This window comes from Dipodomys merriami, unplaced genomic scaffold (assembly GCF_024711535.1).
Source record: "Dipodomys merriami isolate MVZ:Mamm:240054 unplaced genomic scaffold, mDipMer1.0.p SCAF_64, whole genome shotgun sequence".
Lineage (NCBI taxonomy): Eukaryota > Metazoa > Chordata > Mammalia > Rodentia > Heteromyidae > Dipodomys > Dipodomys merriami.
This window is the reverse complement of record NW_027206224.1, coordinates 1,274,911-1,299,893: the sequence shown is the minus strand read 5'-3', so window position 1 is coordinate 1,299,893 and position 24,983 is coordinate 1,274,911. Positions and strand designations below refer to the sequence as shown.

General features: G+C 42.6%; 1 protein-coding gene across 1 annotated transcript in view; it reads left to right on the top strand.

Moving 5' to 3' along the window:
* LOC138815351 (NEDD4-like E3 ubiquitin-protein ligase WWP2) overlaps positions 1-24,983 on the top strand; it is a 118,666-nt gene that overhangs the window by 50,014 nt on the left and 43,669 nt on the right. The window contains exons 6-7 of the mRNA XM_070004685.1: positions 1,256-1,352; positions 23,060-23,187. Coding sequence (XP_069860786.1) covers positions 1,256-1,352; positions 23,060-23,187 — 225 coding nt within the window. The remainder of the gene's footprint in view (positions 1-1,255; positions 1,353-23,059; positions 23,188-24,983) is intronic.

The window sequence follows — 24,983 nt, the reverse complement described above, 5'->3', positions numbered from 1 at the left end:
TACAGATATACATAATTGAACACCTGGAATGTCCAAAGTCTCAGTCCAGGTGCTGTCCAGATGGTCATGGGCAAAAGTCACATCAAATGGGTAAACATGCAAGTAATTACATAACTGACCCTGAAACATAAGCCATGAAAGAAAAATACAGGGTGGTTTAAGATTCGTGTACCCTGGAGGATTTCATCTAAACCAAGGAAGAGTCTATGAGACATTTAGATAGGCTGGGTTGCGAGTGCAGGGGAAAAAGGTGCTGGGTCCACATGGAAACAGAGGTACCAGGGTGACCAGATCCTGGGAAACAAGGAGGAGGAGCATGGAGATGAGACTGGAAGGGTAGTTTTCCTCAGATCATGCAGCCATCACAAGGATGTTGAACCTCATTCTGAGAAGCAGAAGGGCTTTAGTTGAAGAGTGTCTGATTTCATTTGAGTCTTTGTTGTTCAAAACTTCTACTTGAGCCACAGCTCTACTCCCAGCTTTTTGGTAGTTAATTGGAGAGCAGAATCTCAAGGACTTTTTTGCCTGGGTTGGCTTCAAGATGTGATGCTCAGATCTTAGTCTCCTGAGTAGCTAGGATTACAGGTGTGAGCTGCCAGTGCCTGTCTCATTTGGCTTTTTAAAGGCTCTCTCCACTATGGAGAAATGCCCTCATTCCTTATTCCTAACTTTATGTTCTTTGTCTCACAATTGTGAGGTTGCAGTTCACTTAATGTGGCAGACTGCTCATTAGTACCTTCCTCCCCGCTCCCCTCCTCCAGTCCTAGGGCTTGAATTCAGGAATTCAGGGCCTGGGCACTGTCCCTGAGCCTCTCTGTGCTCAAAGCTAGTGCTCTACTTGAGCCACAGAGCCACTTCTGGCTTTTTGTTTGTTTGTTTGTTTATGTGATACTGAGGAATTGAACCCAGGGCTTCATGCTTGCTTGGCAAGTAATCTAAAACTAAGCTACATTCCTAGCCCTCATTAGTACCTTTGATGTTCTTGAGTGTCTTGGAGAAGAGATGCTGTTTCCTAGGCTCAACCCTCCTATTGTAGTATAGATTAAATCTCACACAATTGTCCCTATTCCTTCTCCTGCCAGCAGCTATAGCTAGCAGAATGTCCATAGCCCATTGTGGTGAAGAACTTAATAGTGGAAGTTCTGTGCTTGGTAGCCAATTACCAAACAAGGGTTGAGATTTTCTCTCTCTCTCTCTCTCTCTCTCTCTCTCTCTCTCTCTCTCTCTCTGTCTTTGTGATTGATCTTCTTTCCAGGATCACAGTCATCTTCTAGAGAATCCAGTGGGACATCCATTGGTTCGGAGAACCGGCATCAACCCCCCAGCACAAACTGCTTTGGTGGAAGATCTCGGTAAGACCCCTCTTGGTAATGAGAAAGAAATGGGAAGGTGCTTGAAGGGATTGAAATCACCTGAGAAATGGCAAGAAATTATTTAGAAAACATTGGAAGCTGAGCATGGTGGCACATATGTAATTTCAGTACTCAGGACACTGAGATAGGAGGATGTAGAGGTTGAAAATAGCTTGGACTACATAGCAAGATCCTATTTCCAAAAGGAAAAGAAAAAGCCAACTATTGATCTTATAATTTATTCAGTATGTTAAAGAATTCAGGATTCTTAGAAGGAGCAGTGACTCCTTGACAATGATTTTGGAATTGCTTTTTTAAACATTAGGGGCTGGCCGGCCATAGTTGTCCTTTTAGGATGTATATAGAAGTATGTGGAGCATGGTTTTTTGGATACAAAATTTTGATTGTATTTTTATTTTCAGGAGTGGCCTGTGGTTCCTTTTGTAATGTCAGTTAAAAACAGGTCTATGGGGCTGGGAAGGTGGCTCAGTGGTAGAGTGCTTGCCTTGCATGCATGAAGCCCTGGGTTTGATCCTCAGTACCACGTAAGCAGAAAAAGCCAGAAGTGGCACTGTGGTTCAAGTGGTACAGTGCTAGCCTTGAGCTGAAGAGCTGAGGAATAGTGCCCAGGCCCAGAGTTCAGGTTTCACAACGAACAAAAACAAACAAAAACAAGTCTATGCTTGTAGTCTGAGTTATATTATACTTATTTTGCATACCAGAATGATATAATTTTATTCCCCCCCCCTTTTTTTGTTTTTTTTTTTTGTCAAGGGGCTTGAACTCTGGGCCTCGGTGCTGTTGCTCAACTCTTCAGCTTGAGCCATAACGCCACTTCTGGTTCTCTGGTGGTTTATTGGAGATAAGAGTCTCATGAAGTTTCTTATCTGGGCTGGCTTTGAACCATGATCTTCAGATCTCAGCCTCCTGAGTAGCTAGGATTACAGGCATGAGCCACTGGCACCTGGCTATTATTTCCCCATCTTATACCTGCATTAATGGTATAAACCTATTTCCATGGCAACCAAATTCTTAAGCAGAATAGTTTTGAGTGTATTAAAGAGGCAAGTGAGAATGTTGGGTCATATGTTTATTGTTTATTATAATATACATCCTCTCAAGTATTTTTAAGAAAAAGAATCCTAGGAGTATAGCTTATAAATTTATATTATTTTTTTGTCAGTGGGTGAAGAATGGGTAAAAACTTCTCAACAAATCCCAGGGAGTAGGGAATAATGCTTTGAAAAGTAGAGTCTGATTTTAGCCAGTTAATGGCCCATATCATCTTGACAGCCTCTTCTGAGGGCAGCTCTCAGCTTCTCTAGCTTGGGTTGGTTTGTGAGTTTAAGAGGTTATGGTTATCAGCTGAGCACTGGTGGCTCATGCCTGTAATCCTCGCTTCTCAGAAGACTAAAGTCTGAAGGTTGTGGTTCAAAGCTAGCCCAAGCAGGAAAATCTGTGAGACTCTTATCTCCAGTTAACCACCAGAATACTGGAAGTGGCGCTGCAACTCAAAGTGGTAGAGTGCTAGACTTGAGCAAAAAAGCTCAGGGACAGTGCTGAGATCAAGTTCCAGGACTGGAACACATGCACATGTGTGCACACATGCACGCATGTTCACACACAACACACATAAAGTCACATACACAGAGGTTGTGGTTATCAGAAGATGCTGGGGACAAGAGAGGATGGACATTTAGACCTTTGTCTGTAGAATTAGAAGTTGTTCTCATTTCAAGTCTGCACAGTTGTTATGTCGTACATGAAGACAAGCTGTATTTTCTGTGAGTTGCTAGATTCCTACAAGATTGGATAAACAGAAAGGGCATAGAAGTTAGTCTTGACAATATGATCGGTAAACTTTGAATCTATAAAGAAATGAATCAGAACTGGAGGGAACAGAATGTCTTCAGTAGTGACATGGCACACATCAGTATTTCACTTTTCTGAGAGTGCTGCTGCCTTTGCTTGGGTGCTTAATAACTGCTGGCTTGTTCCTTTAGTTGGACTTGGAAAGTTTGGGTTAAAGTTGGACTTGGGAAAGTTTGGTGTCACTTAACTTGGGGCTGGAAGGCAGAGAGTACAACTCTTAGCAAGTTGGAACCCGAATTCTTGACCTACTTATTAGTCTCTAGATTTCTTTGTTAATCAACCTTGACATTGATGGATTCTAATAACTTCTCTTTGACTCATTTGTGTTGAAAATCATGCGTGCATGTGTGTGTGTGTGTGTGTGTGTGTGTGTGTGTGTGTGTGTGTGTGTATGTGTGTGTTAAAATAGCAGCCAGAATTCACCAGAAAGTCCTCACTCATCCTACATGATAGGCATTCAGTGCTGGTTAATTATTGGTGGGCACAGTGCCTTCCAGAGCTTGAGCTGGGTGGAGTCCTTGTTAGTCTGCCCATTTGCTGTGGCATCTGACCCTCTGTGCCCTCTTGAGTTTTCACCAGATTCTGCTGTCTGGTATTTATCATGCATTCATGTGGAGCCTGCTGCCATTCAGCAGCAAACACTTTTGAAGATATGACCCAAGATAGAATATTCTGCCATTGTAAAGATCACTGTGTACTTCCCTGTCTAGGTTGTAGTTGAGTAGTCCAATGGGTAAGGATGTAAGGCTTTGGAATCAGAAGACAGATCAAACCCCAGCCTGTCATTTAACTTCTGTAATTGATATTGGGGAATTCTCTTAAGTCTCTTAAGAGCCTCAATTTTTTAAAGGGTAAAAAGGGATGTCACTTGCCTCACCAAGTTACTATAATAATTAACTGCAATGAGGTGTGCCACTTGGAGGGCTTTGCATACCGAGAGTGCTCAGTGATGGTAGGATGCTGGTTTTTCTTTGCATCTTGAGTCTTACTGTTGCACACCCCCCTCCCCATCCAGGTCCTGAGAAGTGAGACACTGCTGATACGCTTAGCCAGGACTGTGATTGGGAGGTGGTGAAGTGAACTTTCAAGATTCAAGGGGCAATCTGCTGCAGGTCTTGCTTCCTTGGGCAGAGAGAATGATGGGCTTCTGCCTCCTAGACTAAATATTTAGCTCTCACTGTCTTAAAGGGTAGGTCTTTTTTTGAACTCAAACAGAGATGCTCTGATGTGTTCAAGAATGTGAAAATTGCAAGGCCAAGGCAGCCTTTCCTTTCCTCTTCCTGGACTTTGAGAGCAGCAGTGGACTTGTGGAGGGGTTTGCTGTGAGAGATTCAGCCTGCAGAGCAAGCCACCATCTGCTTCCTCAGCAAGGGGTCTGACTTCATTCCTTAGAGGGATCTTGCCTACTTACAAAGAACAGTCAGGTGAAGGGTCTCTGATTGTTTTGTTGTCTGGCCTGCCACATGGAAGCCAGCATGGGATAGTAGCATGACTCAAGTGGCATAAATTCGTCTGCAAGCAGACTGATGATATTGACACTGTTCCTGCGATGGAAAACTATCCCATAGTAAACATGGGTGAACGAGTTATATTAACATGGTGGTTTTGTCCCAATACTGGTAAGAAATGGAAAAGAGAACTGGATAACAGTACATTTTTGTTTTTAGTTTTTGGTTGGTTATGTAGCTTGAACTCAGGGCCTGGGTGCTGTCCTATGGTGCTGTGGCTTAAGTGGTAGAACGCTAGCCTGGAGCTGAAGAGCTGAGGGACAGCGCCCAGGCCTAGAGTTCAGGCCCCATGACTGGCAAAAAAAAAAAAAAAAAAAAAAAAATCTCACAGACTTTTGTGCCCAGGCTGGCTTTGAAACAAGATCCTCACATCTCAGCCTCCTGAGTAGTTAGGATTATAGGCATGAACCACCAGTGCCCAGCAAACAAAACATTTTTATGATTACTTAAAATTTTTTTTGAGGTAGTGCTGTGGCTCAAGTGGTAGAGTGCTTACCTTGAGCTGAAGAGTGCAGGGACAGAGCCCAAGCCCAGAGTTCAAGCCCCACGACCAATCAAAAAAAAAAAAAAAGAGTTCTATAAAATCTGGGGCTGGGAAGGTGGCTCAGTGGTAGAGCGCTTGCCTTGCATGCCTGAGGCCCTGGGTTCGATTCCTCAGCACCACATAAGCAAAAAAGAAAAAAAGCCGGAAGTGGTGCTGTGGCTCAAGTGGTAGAGTGATAGCCTTGAGCTGAAGAGTTGAGGGACAGCGCCCAGGCCCAGAGTTCAGGCCCCACGACCGGACCCCCCCAAAAAATTTTTTTGTGTGTGTGTGTGTGTGTCAGTCCTTGGGCTTGGACTCTGTCCCTAAGCCTTTTGTGCTCAAGGCTTGTACTTTACTACTTGAGCCTCAGCTCCATGTCTGGCTTTTTGGGTATTTAATTGGAGTCTCATGCCTATAATCCTAGCTCCTCAGAAGGCTGAGATCTGCAGATTGCAATTTGAAGCCAGCCTGGGCAAGAAAGTCTGTGAGACCCTTATCTTCTATTAAGCACCAAAAGAAGAGGAAGAAAAAAGCTGGAAGTAGAGCTGTGGTTCAAGTGGTAGAGTACTAGCTTTGTACAACAAAACTCAGGGACAGCTCTTAGGACTGGTGCACGGGATGTGTGTGTGGTGGGGGTGGGGGGGTGGATGGGGGGAGGGGGGACAGGAGGGAGGGAGGGAAAGAGAGAGAGAAAGGAGAGAAAGAAAAGAGCATGTGTATTTAGGGCTTAAACAATTTATTTTCATTTTTTAATATATATTTTTTATTGTAAAGATACTGTACAGAGGGGTTACAGTTACGTGAGCAAGGTAATGAGTCCATTTCCTATCCAGCGTTATTACCCCCTCCTGAGTATATTCATTTCAGTTGTGTGTATGAGGTTTTGAAGAGCTAAAGGCCTTCATTCCTCACTAGCTGTTGGTATTGGCCAATGTTGTTCCAAATCTGCATGGGAACATGTCCCTCTAGTGATTCTCTGCGTATGAAAGTTTCAAAACTCTTCTCATATTTTTATTCTCCCACCTTTTCCTCCTTTTTGTCCTGCTTTATGAAAATGCACCAGATTTATTGGCTCCCTTGCCTTGGCATTAGTGACCTTTGAGGGCTTAAAAGGGCTATATTCTGGGAACCTGTGCAGCCCCAAAGTCTCTGGTGAGCTCTAAATAGCTCATCGGCTGTGTCTGCAGACAGCCCATCCCAGAAAGGAAAGAAAAATAAACTCAGACGGGTGTGAGGCTGCTGGGAACACTTCAGGAAGTCCTGGGAGGGCCAGTGGAGAATTGGGAAGGGAAACCGACAGAGAAAGAGGGAATTTGGGAGCTGAGCCTTCAGGTACTGGGCCATTCTCTGTTAGTGTTGGCTACAGCTGCCCCATCTTCCATTGTGACAACTGCGAGCTACCTGACTGTGAGATGTCACTCTGTCAACTTGAAACTGAGTTTAGCTCCTTCACAGTTTCCATTCAGTCCTCCCACTCAACAGCGTTTCCTTAAATTCTGGCTGCAGCATTATTTAGCGTTGCTGACGAAGAGAAGGGAGTAAGCAAAACAGTGATAAATGAGACAGTTTCTGTTTGTGTGTTTTCTTCTAAGCAGTTGGCAGGTATGGAATAAATTGGGACCATGACTAGTAAGGACCCCACAAAGCCAGACATCAAAAGTCATCATGAGCCAGGTGCCAGTGGCTCAGGCCTATAATCATAGCTACTTAGAAGGCAGAGATCTGAGGATTGAGGTTTGAAGCTAATCTGGGGCAGACAAATCCAAGAGATTCTTATCTCTAATTTACTAGCAAAAAGCCAGATGTAGAGATAGGACTCAAATAGTAAAGCCCCAGTTGAATGCAAAAAAAGGCTGAAAAAAGAGCCAGAGGCCCTGAGTTTAAGCTCTAGTGCTTGGGGAAGTGGAGAAGATAATCCTGGAGATAAATTCCACATTAACTTATATACTGATATATTAGTTATGCTTTAACTTAAATGATACATACTCCATTGTTATATATTTATTTATTCAGGTTCCATAGATTTTTATTTGGTAGTTCCTCTGTATGAACCTAGGGAGATGTGATGCTAGAAATCTGGTTAGGGGGCTTGGGAATGTGGCTGTGTGGTAGAGTGTTTGCCTAAAATGCAGGAAGCCCTGGGTTTGATTCCTTAATACCACATAAACAAAAATATCCCGAAGGAGCATGTGGCTCAAGTGATAGAGTGCTAACCTTGAGCAAAAGAAGCTCAGGGACAGTGCTCAGGCCTTGAGTTCAAGCCCCAGGACTGGCCAAAAACAAAACAAAACAAAACTGGTTAGGACTAGGAAGAAGCATGGCATATGAAGGCCCTGGTCACAAAGCAATAAAAGTTATGCTTCCTGACATCAAGAATTGCCTCTTAATAGAAGACAGATAAATTGGGCAACAGTCTTAGTCTATGGTAATGGGTCCCTTAGTGGTGTTGTGTGTTACAGGTAAGAGAGACACAGGGGGAAGTTTACTTAGTGGATTTGGAGGTGATTTCACACAATCGAGCTGCATTTTGAAGGCATTTGCCTGACCCCCGAGGTAGGGGTCAAGGAGATTCTACTGGCATGTACAGCAAGGACAAAGGCAAGGGTAATAAGAGAATGTATCCTAACTTATCCTGAGAAGTAGAGAATATTTGGCAGTGTTGGTATATAAGTTATTGATTGGGGAGATATCACTGCAGCCCACTATGGTTTCTAAGACCAAATCTAGCTTGCCACCTGGTTTTTTTTTTTTGGGTCCGGTCATGGGGCCTGAACTCTGGGCCTGGGCGCTGTCCCTCAGCTCTTCAGCTCAAGGCTAGCACTCTACCACTTGAGCCACAGCGCCACTTCCGGCTTTTTTCTTTTTGCTTATGTGGTGCTGAGGAATCGAACCCAAGGCCTCAGGCATGCAAGGCAAGTGCTCTACCACTGAGCCAACTTCCCAGCCCCTGGCTTTTTTCTTTTTGCTTATGTGGTGCTGAGAAATCGAACCCAGGGCCTCATGCATGCAAGGCAAGCACTCTACCACTGAGCCACCTTCCCAGCCCAAGAACATTTTATTTCATGTACTGTTTTCGTTCTCTTTCTTTCTTTCTTTCTTTCTTTCTTTCTTTCTTTCTTTCTTTCTTTCTTTCTTTCTTCCTTTCTTCCTTCCTTCTCCTTCCTTCCTTCCTTCCTTCCTTCCTTCCTTTCTTTCTTTCTTTCTTTCTTTCTTTCTTTCTTTCTTTCTTTCGTAGGTCATAGGGCTTGAATTCAGGGCCTAGGCATTGTTCCTGAACTCTTTTGCACAAGTCTAAACTCTACCACAGTTCTACTTCTGGTTTTTGAGTGGTTAATTGGAGAGAAAAGTTTCACGGGAACTTTTCTGTCTGGGCTGGCTTTGAACTGTGATCCTTAGATCTCAGCCTCTTGATTTTTTTTGGTGGTGGTGGGGTGGTCTGGTCGTGGGGCTTGAACTCTGGGCCTGGGCGCTGTCCCTCAGCTCTTCAGCTCAAGGCTAGCGCTCTACCACTTGAGCCACAGTGCCACTTCCGGCTTTTTTTCTTTTTTCTTTTTTGCTTATGTGGTGCTGAGGAATTGAACCCAGGGCCTCATGCATGCAAGGCAAGCGCTCTACCACTGAGCCACCTTCCCAGCCCCGATCTCAGCCTCTTGAATAGCTAGGACTACATGCATGAACCACCGGCACCCAGCTCATTTACTGCTTTCTATCTCTGTATTTTGTTTGGAAGGTGTCAGTTTGGGTCTTTTGCTCAGTTTTAAATCACATTGCTTTGTTTTGTTTGTCTCCTCCAGCCTCCATACACCATTCTTCTTGTTGCTTTTAGTTGGTTGTGTGGCTTGAACTCAGGGTCTGGACACTGTTCCTAAGCTCTTTTGTTCAAGGCTAGTGCTCTACCACTTTGAGCCACAGCATCACTTCCAGTTTTCTGGTTAGTTGGAGATAAGAGTCTCACAGATTTTTTGGCCTGGGCTGGCTTTGAACCATGATCCTCAGATCTCAACCTCCTTAGTAGCTAGGATTACATGTGTGAGCAGGCTCTCTGAATAGGGGTACTTCATGACTTTTGAGCAGAGCCGTTCCTATGAAAGTACATCTATAAGAGGAAGAGAAATAAAAACCACACTTAAGAGACAGAGCAAAATATCGTATTCTTAATCATAGGCAAGAGGACTGAGACAAAATGACAGCATCACAGAATGCAGGAGTGATAATTCTATGTTAACCAGATCTGTGACTAGACTCTGGGGCTTCTCAGTCCTAAAAATTTGTGACAAAAAGAGAAAGGATTCAGAGGGAAGCTAATTTAAAAATAAATACAGGTCTTGGAGGAATGAGTCTTTATTCATGGGCAGCTTGGTACATGGTGATAGACCAGAGCACCACTGGCTGTGAATGCTTTGGACAGCTGTGATGGCAAGGAAAGGGGTTGCATAAGCCATGGTGTTTGTGGCTGTGGTTTGGTATGATGAGTTTAGACTTTTCCTTTAGGATTCTGTTGGAACTGGATAGCTCTTTTAGAAGCGCCATGGTTGGTGGAGGTGGTTTGGGGTTTGGTTCAGTGACTACCTTTGGGATTACAAACTGCATAGCCGAATAGAATGCCTTTCAAATGCTGAAAGAATCCCATAATTAGGCTTTTCACTGAAATATAGTATTGTTTTATGGTTTCATGAAGTTATTTTGAAAATGTAGTGAAGGTATTGGTCTCAGTATTCTTTGAGCTTTCCCACTTATTTATCAGTTTTTACCACCCTGGCATCGCTCCTATCATTCTTCAAAAATTACTGCCATAAAAGCCCATCTGAGCTATTGGCAGGTTTAACACAGTGGCCAAATCCTTTCTAGAAGCATTTTGTGCCTTGACTTCTTTTTTTTTTTTGGGGGGGGGGGGTCCAGTCATGGGACCTGAACTCTGGGCCTGGGCGCTGTCCCTCAGCTCTTCAGCTCAAGGCTAGCGCTCTACCACTTGAGCTACAGTGCCACTTCTGGCTTTTTTCTTTTTGCTTATGTGGTGCTGAGGAATCGAACCCAGGGCCTCAGGCATGCAAGGCAAGCACTCTACCACTGAGCCATCTTCCCAGCCCCTGCCTTGACTTCTTTAATAATAGAATAATGAAATTCCAGTGTTGCTTTTTTTTTTTCCTTCTGGCTTTTAAAAGCTTAATCATTTAAAAAGTAAGTTTGAGCCAGGTACCAGTGGCTCATGACTGTAATCCTAGCTACTCATAAGGCTGAGATCTAAGGATTGTGATTTAAAGTCAGCCCAGGCAGGAAAGTTCCTTATCTCTAGTTAATCACCAAAAAGTTGGAAGTGGGAAATCAGCCAACGACAAATGCTGGAGGGGATGTGGAGAACGAGGAACACTATTACACTGCTGGTGGGAATGTACACTCATACAACCACTTTGGAAAGCAGTCTGGAGGGTCCTTAGAAAGCTAAAGATTGACCTCCCTTACGACCCAGTCATACCACTTCTAGGCATCTACCCTGAACAACAGGAACCAATATACAAGGACACGTGCACCTCCATGTTTATTGCAGCACTGTTCGCAATAGCTAGGATATGGAAACAACCTAGATGCCCCACCACAGATGAATGGATCCAAAAATTGTGGTATCTATACACAATGGAATACTATGCAGCCATTAGAAATGACAAAATAATGGCATTTGCAGGGAAATGGATGGAGCTAGAAGGAATCATGTTGAGGGAGTTAAGCCAAGAACGAAGAGACAAACAGTACATGGTCTCCCTGATAAGTGGATGATGAATCCAAAATGTTAGGTGATATGACAAAACTAACAGGACTTAAGAAACAAAGAACTCCCACTCATCTGGTTGAACCACTACTAAATATCCCCATGCTGCTGATCACATATATGGTATATAACATATGAGCACCGTTATATATTACAGACTGTGATAGACAATTTGCTCCAGGAAAGTTAGAATGAACTAGTGACTTTAAATGAGCATCATTATTCCACAATACTGTGAATTTCCGGAAATTAAGTAATCACTTAATCACAATTAAAAAAAAAAAAAAGAGCCGGGCGCTGGTGGCTCACGCCTGTAATCCTAGCTACTCAGGAGGCTGAGATCTAAGGATCACGGTTCAAAGCCAGCCCGGGCAGGAGAGACCGTGAGACTCCTATCTCCAATAAACCACCAGAAAACCGGAAGTGGCGCTGTAGCTCAAGTGGTAGAGCGCTCGCCTTGAGCTGGAGAGCTGAGGGACAACGCCCAGGCCCAGAGTTCAAGCCCCACTATACCGACAAAAAAAAAAAAAAAAAAAAAGAACCTTGGGGAAGGGAGGGAGGGAGGGGATGGTAGGGGGAAAACAATGGAGGGGGTAACAATGCTCAAGAGGAAGTGGAAGTGTACTCATTACCTCACTCATGTAACTGTAACCCTCTGTATAGTATCTTTACAATAAAAATATTAAAAAAAAAAAAGTTGGAAGTGGGGCTGTAACTCAAGTGGAAGAGTACTAGTCTTGAGCAAAATAGCTCAGGGACAGCACCCTGAGTTCAAGCCCCAGACCAGTGTGCACATGTGTGCCCATGCACCCCCCTCACATAAACACACACATGTATGCACAAATAAACAAATAAATACTAAGATTGAGTCAGGTGTAGTGTATGTATATATATATATATATATGTATGTATGTATATATATATGATCCCAGCACTCTTGAGAGTGACACAGAATTGTGATTTCTAATCCAGTTTGTCTCAAAAAATAAAAGGAAGAAATGTTGGGTTCATGAAGAAAAATAGTGTATATGTGTATATGTATAGTATACTGTATGTGTGTGTATGTATTTCATAAAAAAGGGTGACTGATTATGCTATTCAAAAGAGGCATTGTAGAGCTAGATGCCAGTGGCTCATACCTGTAATCCTAACTACTTAAGATGCTAAGATCTGAGGATGTCTGTTTGGAGCCAACCTGGACAGGAAAGTCCCTGAGACTCTTATCTCCAATTAGTCACCAAAAACCCAAAAGTGGAGTTGGTGGCTCAAGTGGTAGAGCTCTATTCTTGAGCATGAAAGTTCAGGACAGAAAGTGGTGCTGTGGCTCAAAGTGATAGAGCACTGGCCTTGAGCAAAAACTGCTTAGGGACCATGCCCAGGCCCCAAGTTCAAGCCCTACAACTGATTTAAAAAAAAAAAGAAAAAAAGCTTGGGTCAGCATGTAGGCCCTGAGTTAAAATCCCAGGACTGGCATACAAACAAAAAAATGGTGAATTTTATTTGTACTTGTAATTTTTTAAAGTTTCATGTTCTATCAATGAGCCATGCCTCCAATCCTTAGAAATCTTAAAAAAAATTATTTTTGTGTGCTATTACTAGGGCTTGACCTCAGGGCCTCACTGTTTTGGTTTTGAGTGCAAGGCTGGCACTCTACTGCTTGAGCCACACTTCCACTTAACAGCTTTTTTTCACTGACTAATTAGAAAGCAATCTTTTGGATTTGTCTGCCCAGGCTAGCTTTGAATCTTGGTTCAAAGATCTCAGCCTTCTGAGTAGCTAGGATGACAGGTGTAAGCCACTGGCATCTGGTGAGACTGCCCTCTAGAAGAATCTTAGCCTGGCCTGGTCATGCACACATGTGATCTGACTACTTAGACGCTGAGGCAGAGGACTATAAATTTGAGGCCATCTGGGCTGGATTCAAACAGCTAGACCCTGTTGCCAAAAAGGAAAAAACTATGGCCAAATGGTGAAATGTTTACTTACCAAGCATGAGGCCCTGAGTTTAAACCCCAGTAGTGCTTTAGAAAAAAAAAAAAGAACAGATTTATGATTTGCTGATTATTTGAAAATGGAATGTCAAATGTATCATCCAATAGTGTCAAGAGAACAAGAACTTACTTATTAGTGCCTATCTGCAGATTTTGTTTGGCTTTTTTTTTTTTTTTTGGTTGGTCGTGGGCTTGAACTCCAGGCCTGGACACTGTTTTTGAGCTCTTCAGCTCAAGGCTGGTGCTCTACCATTTGAGCCACAGCACCACTTCCTTGTTTGGCTTTTTATGGACATATTACATCTATGTTTTGGGTCTACTTTATATGCTAACAAATGGCCTTTGAAGTTGGACTTCTTTAATACACTGACAACAAATTTTTTTTTTGACAGTACTGAAATTTGAACCCAGTGCCTCCAGCTTGCTAAATAGGTGCTCTAACATTTAAGTCATACTACTATTTTGGCAAAAAAAAAGAGAGGGCTGGGAAGATGGCTCAGTGGTAGAGTGCTTGCCTTGCATGCATGAGACCCTGGGTTCGATTCCTCAGTACCACATAAGCAGAAAAAAGCCGGAAGTGGTGCTATGGCTCAAGTGGTAGAGTGCTAGCCTTGAGCTGAAGAGCTGAGGGACAGTGCCCAGCTCCAGAGTTCAGGCCTGGCCCCACGACTGACCAAAAAAAAAAAAAAAAAAAAAAAAGAAATTAATTAAAAACGTAGGATATGGAGGAAAAAAGGGAGATTTTTTTTTTTTAGTTGTCGTGGGGCCTGAACTTTGGGCCTGGGCGCTGTCCCTCAGCTCTTCAGCTCAAGGCTAACGCTCTACCACTTGAGCCATAGCACCACTTCCGGCTTTTTTCTGCTTATGTGGTGCTGAGGAATCGAACCCAGGGCCTCATGCATGCCAAGGCAAGCACTCTACCACTGAGCCACCTTCCCAGCCCAAGGGAGATTAGGTTTATTTTGTTTTTTCCTTAACAATTTTATTTTGAGATTTTTACCTTAAAACTATTTCAGGAACTGGGAAGGTGGCTCAGTGGTAGCTCAGCGCTATCCTTGAGCTGAAGAGCAGAGGGATGGCGCCCAGGCCCAGAGTTCAGGCCCCATGACCAACCAAAAAAAAAAAAATCATAAAGAGTTTTTTTTGTTTTGTTTTGGTCTGGAGATCAAACTGAGGGACTCAATTTAGTATACTAAGCACATACTTTTTCCCTGGCTTAAAAAAAAAGGAAGAGAGAATTTTATTTGAAATCAAATTATATGTGTGTTCTTTTTTTCTTTACACATAGAAAGGGATGATGAATAGAGTCGAGGTCTTGCTTCTTCCTGTTTCATGTTGTTTGTTGGGTTTCTGGTGGCGCGTGGCCTGAGGCCTGGCAGAACACTGCTTCAAGGGCTCTGTGTGTTCTATTCATCTTTGTGTCCCTACTAGGACCCAGCATAGTGCCTGGCTGCACGTAGCAGCCGCTCAGTCAATATTTGTTGAGTTGAAAGAGTCTTGTATTCCCCCTCGTCATTTGCCAGAACTTCAGGTGGGTCTTGCTACTGGTTTACATTCCTTGGCGTCCTGACTCCTGAGGTGTGATGGCTTGAGGGGCCTTGGTCGGGGGAGACTGGTTTTCTGTTTCCTCAGCATCTCTCACCACCAGAGGGGTGGGTTTCTCTGCCTGCTCAGTTCCCCTTGTTTCACGTTTATTTTTTTGTGATTGATACTGATTTCAGGGCCTCGGCGCTGTCCCTGAGCTTCTTTTGCTCAAGGCTAGTATTCTACCACTTGAACTATAGCTCTGCTTTTGGTTTCTTTGCCAGGGCTGACTTCAAACAATCCCCAGATCTCAGCCTCCTGATTAGCTAGACTAATTACAGGTGTGAGCCATCAGCACCTGGCTTTTTTTTTTTTTTTTTTTTTTTTTTTGCCAATTTTGAGGCTTGGACTCAGGCCTGGGCACTGTTCCCTGAGCTTCTTTTGCTCAAGGCTAGCACTCTACCACTTGAGCCACAGCATCACTTCTGGCTTTTTCTGTTTATTTGTTAATTAGGAATCGAACCTAGGACTTCAAGCTTGCTAGGCAGGCACTCTACCACTACTGGCTTCATTTTTTGAGACAGGGAGTCACTATGTTGTTCATCTTGGTCTCAAACATCTTAGAAACTTAAGTGGTCTCTTGCTTCAGCCTCTTGAGTAGTTATGACTAGAGGTATGTGCTCTGCTGGCAGGTTCCATTCTTTAAAAACAATGGGAGAGGTGATGAGTGACTGGATTGACAAAAATATGCAAAGTTCTACAGATTATAGGTCCTAGAGTGCTTTTGAACCTGATTTGCTTGCTTCTTTAATTTATTCAACATGCTAGGTGCTGGGTGTACAAAGACACAGAAAATAATTATGTGGTCCCACTGTCTTGGCCTTATTGGAGACAGACATTACATAAACACAGACAAATACATGCTTGCAAGTAGAAGTGCCATGGAGGAAGTGATCAGTGTGCTTTGTTAGAAAATGAAAGATTTACTCTCATTTGGGAGATGAGGGACATTTGATTTGGCTTAGAAGCCATCTGGGTGGAGTCCAGAAAAGAGTGTGCCAAGCAAACAGATTGGAAAAGGGCCTGAATTTCCCTCAGCAAGAGTTTAGAAGGCTATGCCAAGAAAAGAAAGTCCGTGTTTGTTTTGATATGCAGTTGTTTGAATCTGTGGAAGTAGAATCCAACAGATATAGACGAGTCATCTCAAGGAGAGGGTCATCTCTTATATAGATCCTTCAAGTTACTTTGGGGGTCAGATTCAATGATAATATGATAGCAGTAGGAAGAAGGTAAAGATACTGTCTGGTCCATCTACAAGTTGGTATTTCAAATCCCTTTCTAGACCAGCTTCATGCGGATTCTTCCTTTATGTTAGGGGAGCTTGGAGGCCCAATTCTTGCTCCTGTGAGAGCATCCCATTCCTTTATCATTCAGCTTCAGGATTTGTCCTAGTCTTCAGGACAAATCACAATCTGTGCTGAGTAGGTGAACACTTCCCCTCTGAACTTGGGCTTTTTCTCAAGGTCAGACATGTTTTAGCATTCTTTTCAATTAAGCCCAATATACAACCTAGAATTGGATGAGTCACAATTTATTGTTTGTTCTCTCATGAGATGAATGTCTTGGTCCAGTAAAGCTGCCACCATTGAGAGGATTTCTGTGTACTCCAGGTTGAACAAAAGTAAAAAATTTGTCTTTCTGTAATTTAGAATGGACTTAGCAGCAGTTTTATTTTTACCTTCCCTGTCTGGCAGCCTAGAGGTAGGGTGTGGAATGGAGCCATAAATTATTGTTAGAATGACTAGAATGGTTCTATTTTAACTGTAATTGAACCTTTCCTGGCTCACCTCTCCTTTTTTAAAATCCACAAGAGTAAAGAGGAAGAGTAGCGAAAGGTGTGGGTAGAGTACAGTTGCTTATTGATACCTTTCTCAATGGTAGAGACTGGTTCTTTTCCCATCACCATTTCCCTTTTTAATTTTTTTTTTTTTGTGCTTCTATTTCAAGTACCAGTATCTTGCTGGTTCTGTCTTGCTGGAAGCTAGCCCAGCATTACTCAATTTTTTTGTTTTTTCCCTCATACTGCTATTAAAAGACAATGACCAGTTTAGCATAACTGGAGAAGAGGTAGAATGGGAGACAGAAGCCCTCTAGGTTGTAGTAATCCCAGGGAAATATCAATTCTCTTTCCTTGGATTAGAATGAGATGGGTTAAATTTATTAGGCAATCTTAACCTGTGTTTGTTTTATTAAAATGGCAGAAAACCAGTCATCAATCATTAGATCCTTTTTTTGGGGCGGGGGAGGGGAGTCATGGGGCTTGAACTCTGAGCCTGAGTGGTGTCCCTCAGCTCTTCAGCTCAAGGCTAGAGCTCTGCCACTTGAGCTGGTTCTCTGGTTGCTTATTGGAGATTAGAGTCTCATGGACTTTCCTGTCGGGGCTGGCATTGAACTGTGATCCCTCAGATCTCAGCCTCCTGAGTAGCTAGGATTACAGATGTGAGCCACTCGTGCCTGGCTTCCTTAGATCCTTAAATTTCTCTTTTCTGAGCGTGAATACTAATGGGTTAATGTGAGCTTAAAGAGCCTCCCTTCCATATTGTGAGTCTTTGCCATGATAGTTCAGCATACTTGGTGTCTGGTATTGAGCCATCCATGAATTCTTGATGTTTTTCTCTGGGCTTAAAATGAATCTCCACATTCATTGATACAAAAAAACTTTTGCGAATGGCTAGAGGCATGGCTCAAGTGGTAGAATACCTGCTTATGAAGTACAGGTCCTAAATTTAATCATCACTACTTCAAAATTAAGAAAAGCAAGCTGGGCGCTGGTGGCTCATGCCTGTAATCCTAGCTGCTCAGGAGGCTGAGATCCGAGGATTGCGGTTCAAAGCCAGTCTGGGCAGGAAAGTCCGTGAGACTCTTATCTCCAATAAACCACTTAGGAAACTGGAAGTGGCGCTGTGGCTAAAGTGGTAGAGTGCTAGCCTTGAGCTGAAGGGCTGAAGGACAGCGTCCAGGCCCCAGAAGAGTTCAAGCCCCATGACCAACCAAAAAAAAAAAAAAGCAAGAAGGTTTGAGAAAAATCTAATATATCAAAACATGTGGAAGGGAGGCTCTTTGACCTCAGATTCATGTTAGATACTAAGAAAGTACCACTGAACTATCACTCTAGCACTAAACTGTTTTCTTTTAATCGGTTTGTTAAAGCTATATTTAACAATCTAAAATTCTGAGCCACTACCAAATTTTGAGTTCTATGTTTTCTTTTGGTGCATTGGTGGTCAAACTCAGGGTCTTAAATATGCTAGGCTGTTGTATCTACTCTATCACTAGGCTGCCCCACAGTCCTTGAATTCTACTTTTCAATGTGTAAAACATGTTTTTTTTCTGACTTAAGTCATTATATTTTTAGACTCTGCACATTACTAATGCTTTCATTTCTTTTTTAATTTTTTTTTTTGTATTGGTCATGGGATTGAACTCAGGGTCTGGGCGTTGTCTCTGAACTTTTATTTTGGCTAAAGGGTAGTACACTGCTACTTGAGCCACAGCTCCACTAATGGCTTTTTGGTAGTTAACCAGAGATGAGAGTCTCACAGCTTTTCTTGCCTGGGTTGGCTTCAAACTGTGATCCTCAGATCTCAGCCTTCTAAGTAGCTAGAATTACAAATGTAAGCTACTGACATCTGGTGCTATTTTTTTCCCCTTCTTAATAGAAGTAAAACCTATAAGGTGATGGGTACCAGTGGCTCAGCCCATTATCCTACTACTCAGGAAACAGATCTGGAGGGTCATAGTTTAGGGCCAGCTGGGGCAGGAAAGTTCTCAAAACTCTATGTCCAAAATAACCAGCAAAAAAACAGCTGGAGGTATGGTTAGAATGACAAGAGTACCAGTCTAGCAAATATGAGGTCCTGAGTTCATGACCTCCTTAGCCTTAATGGCTCAGTTTCCCAGCACTTGAGAGACTTAATGACTAAACCTCCTGGCTTAGCCTTCTACAAGTTGGGAGGCTACAGCAGAGGATGGAGAGTTTGAGGCTCAAAAAAAAAAAGTCATAGAAGGCTGCATAATGGAATTTTATCATTGTAACCATTTAAAAGTGAACAGTTCAGTAGTATTAAGTCCATCCAGAGTGTTGTAAAATGTGGTTTCCTTTATTAAACCAAAGAGATGCAATTTGACTTTATTGAATTACTCTGTATCATATGTGAATATGGGGAGCCAGGCTACCCTACCCAGGCTACCCTATCAGGGCAACGCCAAGTAGTCAGCAAGGCTCACTCACTGGTCATCATGGTTCCCACACATCAGTATTAAAGCCAAATTATACATCCCTGCATTTCCACCAAGGTGTGAGCTTGTCAAGGTCAGAGACTCTGTTTTGTTGCCAATCCTCAAAGAAGACCAAGCACTCAGAAAATAATGGTTGAGTACACTCAGTGGCCTTCATGAAGGGTGAGGCAGGATGTCCCAAAACATCCCAAGTTCTAGTTGTCAGAATATGACAGAGAACAGGGCTGTGATAACGAAGAACTCTTCTCTCCTGAGTTCTCACATACACTTTGAGGAGTATGGAGAGAGGGTCCCCAGACTCTGGCTTTGATTGGCATCCCTTTCTGCCTTCAGTTCTAGAGAGAAGGAACTTAGATAAAGACACACGAGCTTTCTGGGGAAAGCATGGTATAGAGTGAGCCGAATTTCTGTACTTTGGGTGACTTGATACTACCCGTGGAATTTGGCCAGACTGAAGTTTGTCCCTTTTCTTTCTTCCTGTCCTGGGGCTACATAACTCTTCCCTGCCCCCTAAATGTTGAGTGGGATCAGGCCAAGGTTGAAGTCACTGGCAGAGCCGAAGCCAAGGTGTCTGTGGCAGAGGCCAGCTCATCTCCTCCCCATCACCCCAAGTCTGTTCTAGTGTTATTTTGGCCTGTGGTATGTGGTTTCATTCTGTGGGCCAGTTCAGAGTTATGACACAATCACATCTTATAAGTGATGAATGAGTGCTCCAGGAGCAGAAACTGCTGATTTTCCTCAACTCTCGAGACTTTTCTCTTCCCTCTGAATGTCTTTTTTTTTTTTTTTTTTTTTTTTTTTTTTTAAGGTAATACAAGAGTAAAAACTTGGAAACTCCAGATTTGGGGCAGGGAAGAACTGGGCAAAGCCTGTGGATATGACTTGGGGGAGGGAGGCCATGGGCAGAGGTGGGTGGCACTTGGCCATAGGCAGGGAGGTAGCAATTCATGCAAAGTGGTCCCAGCTGCCCCTGGTTTATAGGCTAATCCCGGCCCTGCTCCAGCCTGTCATTCAGGGTGAGCTGCTATCATTAGTGGTTAAACATTTCTGAAAGTATTCTCTCTCAACTCTGACCACATGCCCTTTTGCAGATGGGAAGGAGGAGCCAATAGAGTAATGGGACCCACCCTGTCCTTGTGCCTAGATGCTCTGCAGAAGGACACAAGCCATGGCCACTGGAAGTAATCAGGCCTTGGGAGGACCCATCCTCTCACAGGATTGATGTTCCTTTCTGGTGCTGCCCACATAGCCTGCTGCTCTGGACGGGATAGAGGCCTCTCCTGGGGTGAGAGCTGCAAATCAGAAAGGCCTTTTTTGTCCTTGTAAGGGAATTCTTGGCTGAAATGAACCTCCTATTAACCAATTTTACCTCTCTCAAGATCTTCTCTCTCAACACATATGCACACACAAACACATGTTGGCCAGTTGCTAAACACTGCCTTTCCTTTTGGAACTAGTTTGTGCTCATTCTGCTTTCAATGAGGAGTTGTGGTAAAATGCTTAATACCAACATTTCTTCCCATGAAGTGGAGACTTTGAAATATTTTTCTTTGAGGTATGGTTGACAGCTTTTGATTTATGAAATTAGCTCGGGGGAAAAAATAAGATGGAAAAGAGAGTCTAAAGTGAATCTTTATTTCCACAGATCAGTATACTCTCCATTTTTAATGACCACACCTTCTTTAGGTATGACAGACTTAAGAGTCTGCTAAGTCTCTCTCTCCCTCTCTGAAGAAAACTTTTCTTTTTCCCTTTGAAAAATTGTGGGTCTTTTCTTTACTCAAAAGAGTACAGACTCAGTAAATGAAACTAGGAAAATCTAGATGAGTACAAAAAGCAAAAATAAAATGGAAATGCAAATCAAAACTACACCAAGATCTACCTCACCTCAGCCAGAATGGCAATCATCAAGAACACAAACAACAAACGCTATTGAGGATGTGGGGCTAATGGAACCCTATATATTGCTGGTAGGAATGTAAACTAAGGTAACTCTGGAGGTTCCCCCTAAAACTAAAAGCAGACCTATCTTACTACTTGTAGGTAGGTGTATATATAAATCAGTATATGAGAGAGATACCTGTGTACCCATGTTTACTGCAGCTGTCTCCACAATAATCAAACTATGGAATCAGCAAAAATGCTCAAGACATGATGAGTTGATAAAGAAAATAGGGTACATATATACTATGGAATATTACTCAGCCATAAACAAAGATGTAATTATGACATTGGCAGGAAAGGAGATGGAGCTGGATATCATCATGTTGAGTAAGAAAAGCTGAGACAGAAAAGCTAGCTATCAGTTGTTTTCACTTACCTGTGGAATCTAGACCCAAAATGATGATGATGATGATGATGATGATGATGATGATAAAAAATAATGGTGGGAATATAAATGGGAGAAAGAAAAAGATACTGAAAGGTGAGGAGGACTGAAGTATATTTTTATGCACACACACATATTTGCTCACATGCACACACATACATGAAGACAGATAATAGAACTCACTGAAGACTTTGGAAAGCAGGGAAGATGGGTGTATAATGGAAGGACTCACTTGTTCAAAGAACACTGTACACATCTATGGAATTATCATAATATAATCTGCTTATCTTATTACATGTTAATTTAAAGATGTCCATATTCCTGGCATCCAAAGATAATTGATGTTCATATTTTGGTTTGTGTTATCTAGTCAGAAAAATCTGTTACTGAGAAGATAGTCAGCAAGGGTAGTTCCCCCTGGATCCTTTCGTTTATTGTGCTGCAGGCTTGTTCTCTTATGGACCAAAGACTCATCAGAAGGATGCTCTGGTGGGTTTAGATTCTCCTAGCAGGGAACTTTCTGTGCTAAGTCTTGGTCTTGGCATTGGCCAGCTAACTGGTGGAAGAATAGCCCAAGAAGAATTAAAAAGGCTTCCTACCCATGTTCCAGCCAGTGAGAAGGAACTATCAAAGTTATATTGCCCGGATGCAAATCTATGCTCTGTGTCCACTTTCTATGTAACTTCTTTGTATTAGTTTTTTTCTTCTTTAGAATGCAGGTAACAACAGTATGTTCCTTTTAGATGGCCACATTAAATGAGCATATACACACATATGTACACTGGAACACATTTCAGATGAATAAACATCATATTCCTCCCTGGTCATCATGGTCATTATTATTACTTTGATTGTTGATAATAGTGCTATCACATTGCTCTGTGTCACATATTGTAAGTTGTTCTCTGGGCTTCTGTTTTGTTGTTTGGAGAGTCTTCACTGATGATTTAAATAATCTCATAGTTCCAATTCATATATACATATATATATATATATGTATACATATATACATATATAAACACACACACATTGCCTATGTTCTGTGTATATGTCAAGTTGGTTTTCTTCAGCTCAATCCCACTGTCTCCTTTGTGGCATAATAGATCACTTTCTGCATTGGGTCTCATTCCTGCATTTGAGTAAGCTGTTGAGTCATCTTTCCTAGGTCAAACATATCATTATATGCATTGACTAAGGATTTTTTTTTTGTCATGGGGCTTGAACTCAGGCCTGGGTGCTGTCCCTGAGCTCTTTAGCTCAAGGCGAGCACTCTACCACTTGAGCTACAGCGCCACTTCCAGCTTTCTGGTGGTTAATTGGAGATAAGTCTCATGGACTTCCTGCCTGGGCTGGCTTTGAACTGTGATCCTCAGATCTCAGCCTCCTGAGTAACTAGGATTATAGGCGTGAACCACCAGTGCCCAGCTCAGTTTTTTTTAATGCCCTTTAACTTCTGCTTCCAAGAAATTCATCTTGCCAGCTATAGGAGAAAAAATGGATTTGGATAAGTGTGAGCTTTTTTTGCCTAATGGGGAAAATACTTCATCTGTAGTCTGTCCAGTGAGTCTTGTTTATTTCTAACATTGAAGCCCAATAAAAACAGTGTGATGGGCTCAGGATATTTCACAGTTACTTCAGATGTGGGGGAATTCACTCTGGATTTGTTTACTTCAAGTGGAAAAGTTTGCACAAAGCTGCCTGTTGGGCTTTTACCAAGAAGGAAGCTTTCCTGGGCATCTCTTGGAGCCAACCTCTGTTGAGTCAAAACCTAAGATGGGCTATTACAGATCTTACTTCTAATAAATAGCAAGAGAGGGAATACAGTGTCCAAGTGGGCTATGCATCTTTCTTTTTCACAGTGACTTATATCTGTCTGCTTTATACTCTGAATTCCCAGGACACACAGACATTCAGGTGGTTCAGCCAGAACAACCACAGCAACCAGCGAGCAAAGCCCTGGTACCAGGAACCGGCACCGCCAACCCACCAAGAACCCAAGCCACAGTGGCCTGGCCGGTGGCACAGGTGAGTGATAGCACAGAATGCTCACCTGTCCAGCCATGGTTTCAGACATGTGTCAGCATATAGAGTAGGGGTGGTGATAGAAAACTCCAATACCAACACCAATTTAAATCCATCATTTTAATCTTTGATCTCTAGCTTTTTCTGGACAACCAAGGTTATTTTTCATGTTACTGTTCATTTCTAAAGTACTCTCTTACACATAAATAAAATATTCTAAAAATATTCTAAAATGAAATATCCTATTCATTTCTTACCAACACTGAATTTTATTTGGGGGACTATTTCTTATTTATACATCATGTTTAAAATGTTTCCTTAATTTAAGAAAATTGTCAGACTAGAGAAAAGAGACCAAGTTCATTGCTAAGATGTGAGCTGGAGAAGATCTGGCAGCATTGGGAGCGGGGTCAGTTTGCCGACCTGGTGCAAAGTCAGAGTGCCACAGGGGACTGTGCTGACCCCATTCCAGAGTGGATCCCATTTGAGAAGAGACACTTGATTTTATGTACATACAAATAGAACTTCTCTGCTTTCCTGTAAGAGCAACGGAAGGACCTGTTTCAAAACAAATTGCTCTTTGTCCTGTTTCTCTCTGTATGATTGGGAAAGTGTCAGAAAAGAAAGAGAAGAGAACAAACTTTTTTTCTTAACTTCTTGGACATGGCTGAAACTTAGTGACTGCTGGTCACGTGGTCATTTGCCTTAATTAGGACAGGAAAGAGTCATAGACATTTGCCTCCACAAACTCTAGGTCAGAGAATGCAGGCTTTCAAATTGGTAAGTGACCCTGAAATAATTTTGAAGATGCTTGTTTGTGATGGCAGAGATATAACACGAAAGACACAAGATCCAGAGCAGCATTGTATGGTCATCTGATTGTTAGTGACTTATGTGTGATAGACAGAGTAAAAAAGACTATTTGAATTACTCTGTAATAACTTCCAGTTTCCTGGCAGCACTGTATGGGGCCTTCAGAGCCCCTTGGGTAGCTTATTTAGTTATTTATTATCTGCAATGGACTACTAGGTGGAGTAGTCTATGTCCAGCACAGCTCACTGAAAGCACAGTGACTTGACTTCCTCTCTGAAGTTTGGAACTTTTCTAAAGGATCTGGGTTAACTAGCTCACCCTGAGCCTGGGGGACAAGGAGGAGTCCCAGCAGCTACTGTCTTAGTCTGCCTGGAACACATGTGCCAATAACTGTATTGATATGTTGGGACCTTTCTGTCTGTGTGAAGGCGACAGTGTCCTGGCACTTTGTGCCAGTAAACATGTTTCTCTTAGAAAAATAAGTTGCTTGTGGAGAAGGGCCAGCATTTCCAAATGGGGGAAAAGAACTGGCCATTTTGGACCAGTTGTTTCCCAGATGGCATGGCTGAGATCCCAACCTCTTTTCCTTCCAGGGTCCACATTACTGGGATAGTGGTTTCCCTCAACCACCACTGCTGTTCTTCCTGAAACTACTGGAAGTTCACTTTATATGGTGACAGTCTTTGAGTCAATCTTCTTGAGCATTTAGTCAGATTTTTGTTTCTCCTACATTTTGTTTTGGGTACCTTTGCTTCTTGTCCTTATCTCCAGGAACATTCTGTTCCAGTAGAAGAGGTAGGTGCCAGCCATGTCTACAGAAAGCCCCAGCCTGCCTGGGAAATGTTTTATGGTGGTGTATTTTAATGCCCAAACTGTTCCTAAAATTTAAGTAGTTGTACTTCAGGGATCCCTGCCCACTAAAATATGAAGGCTTGGCTTCTGCTTCTCTGCTTTCTGCCATGACAACGGTTTACCTTTATCTCTCA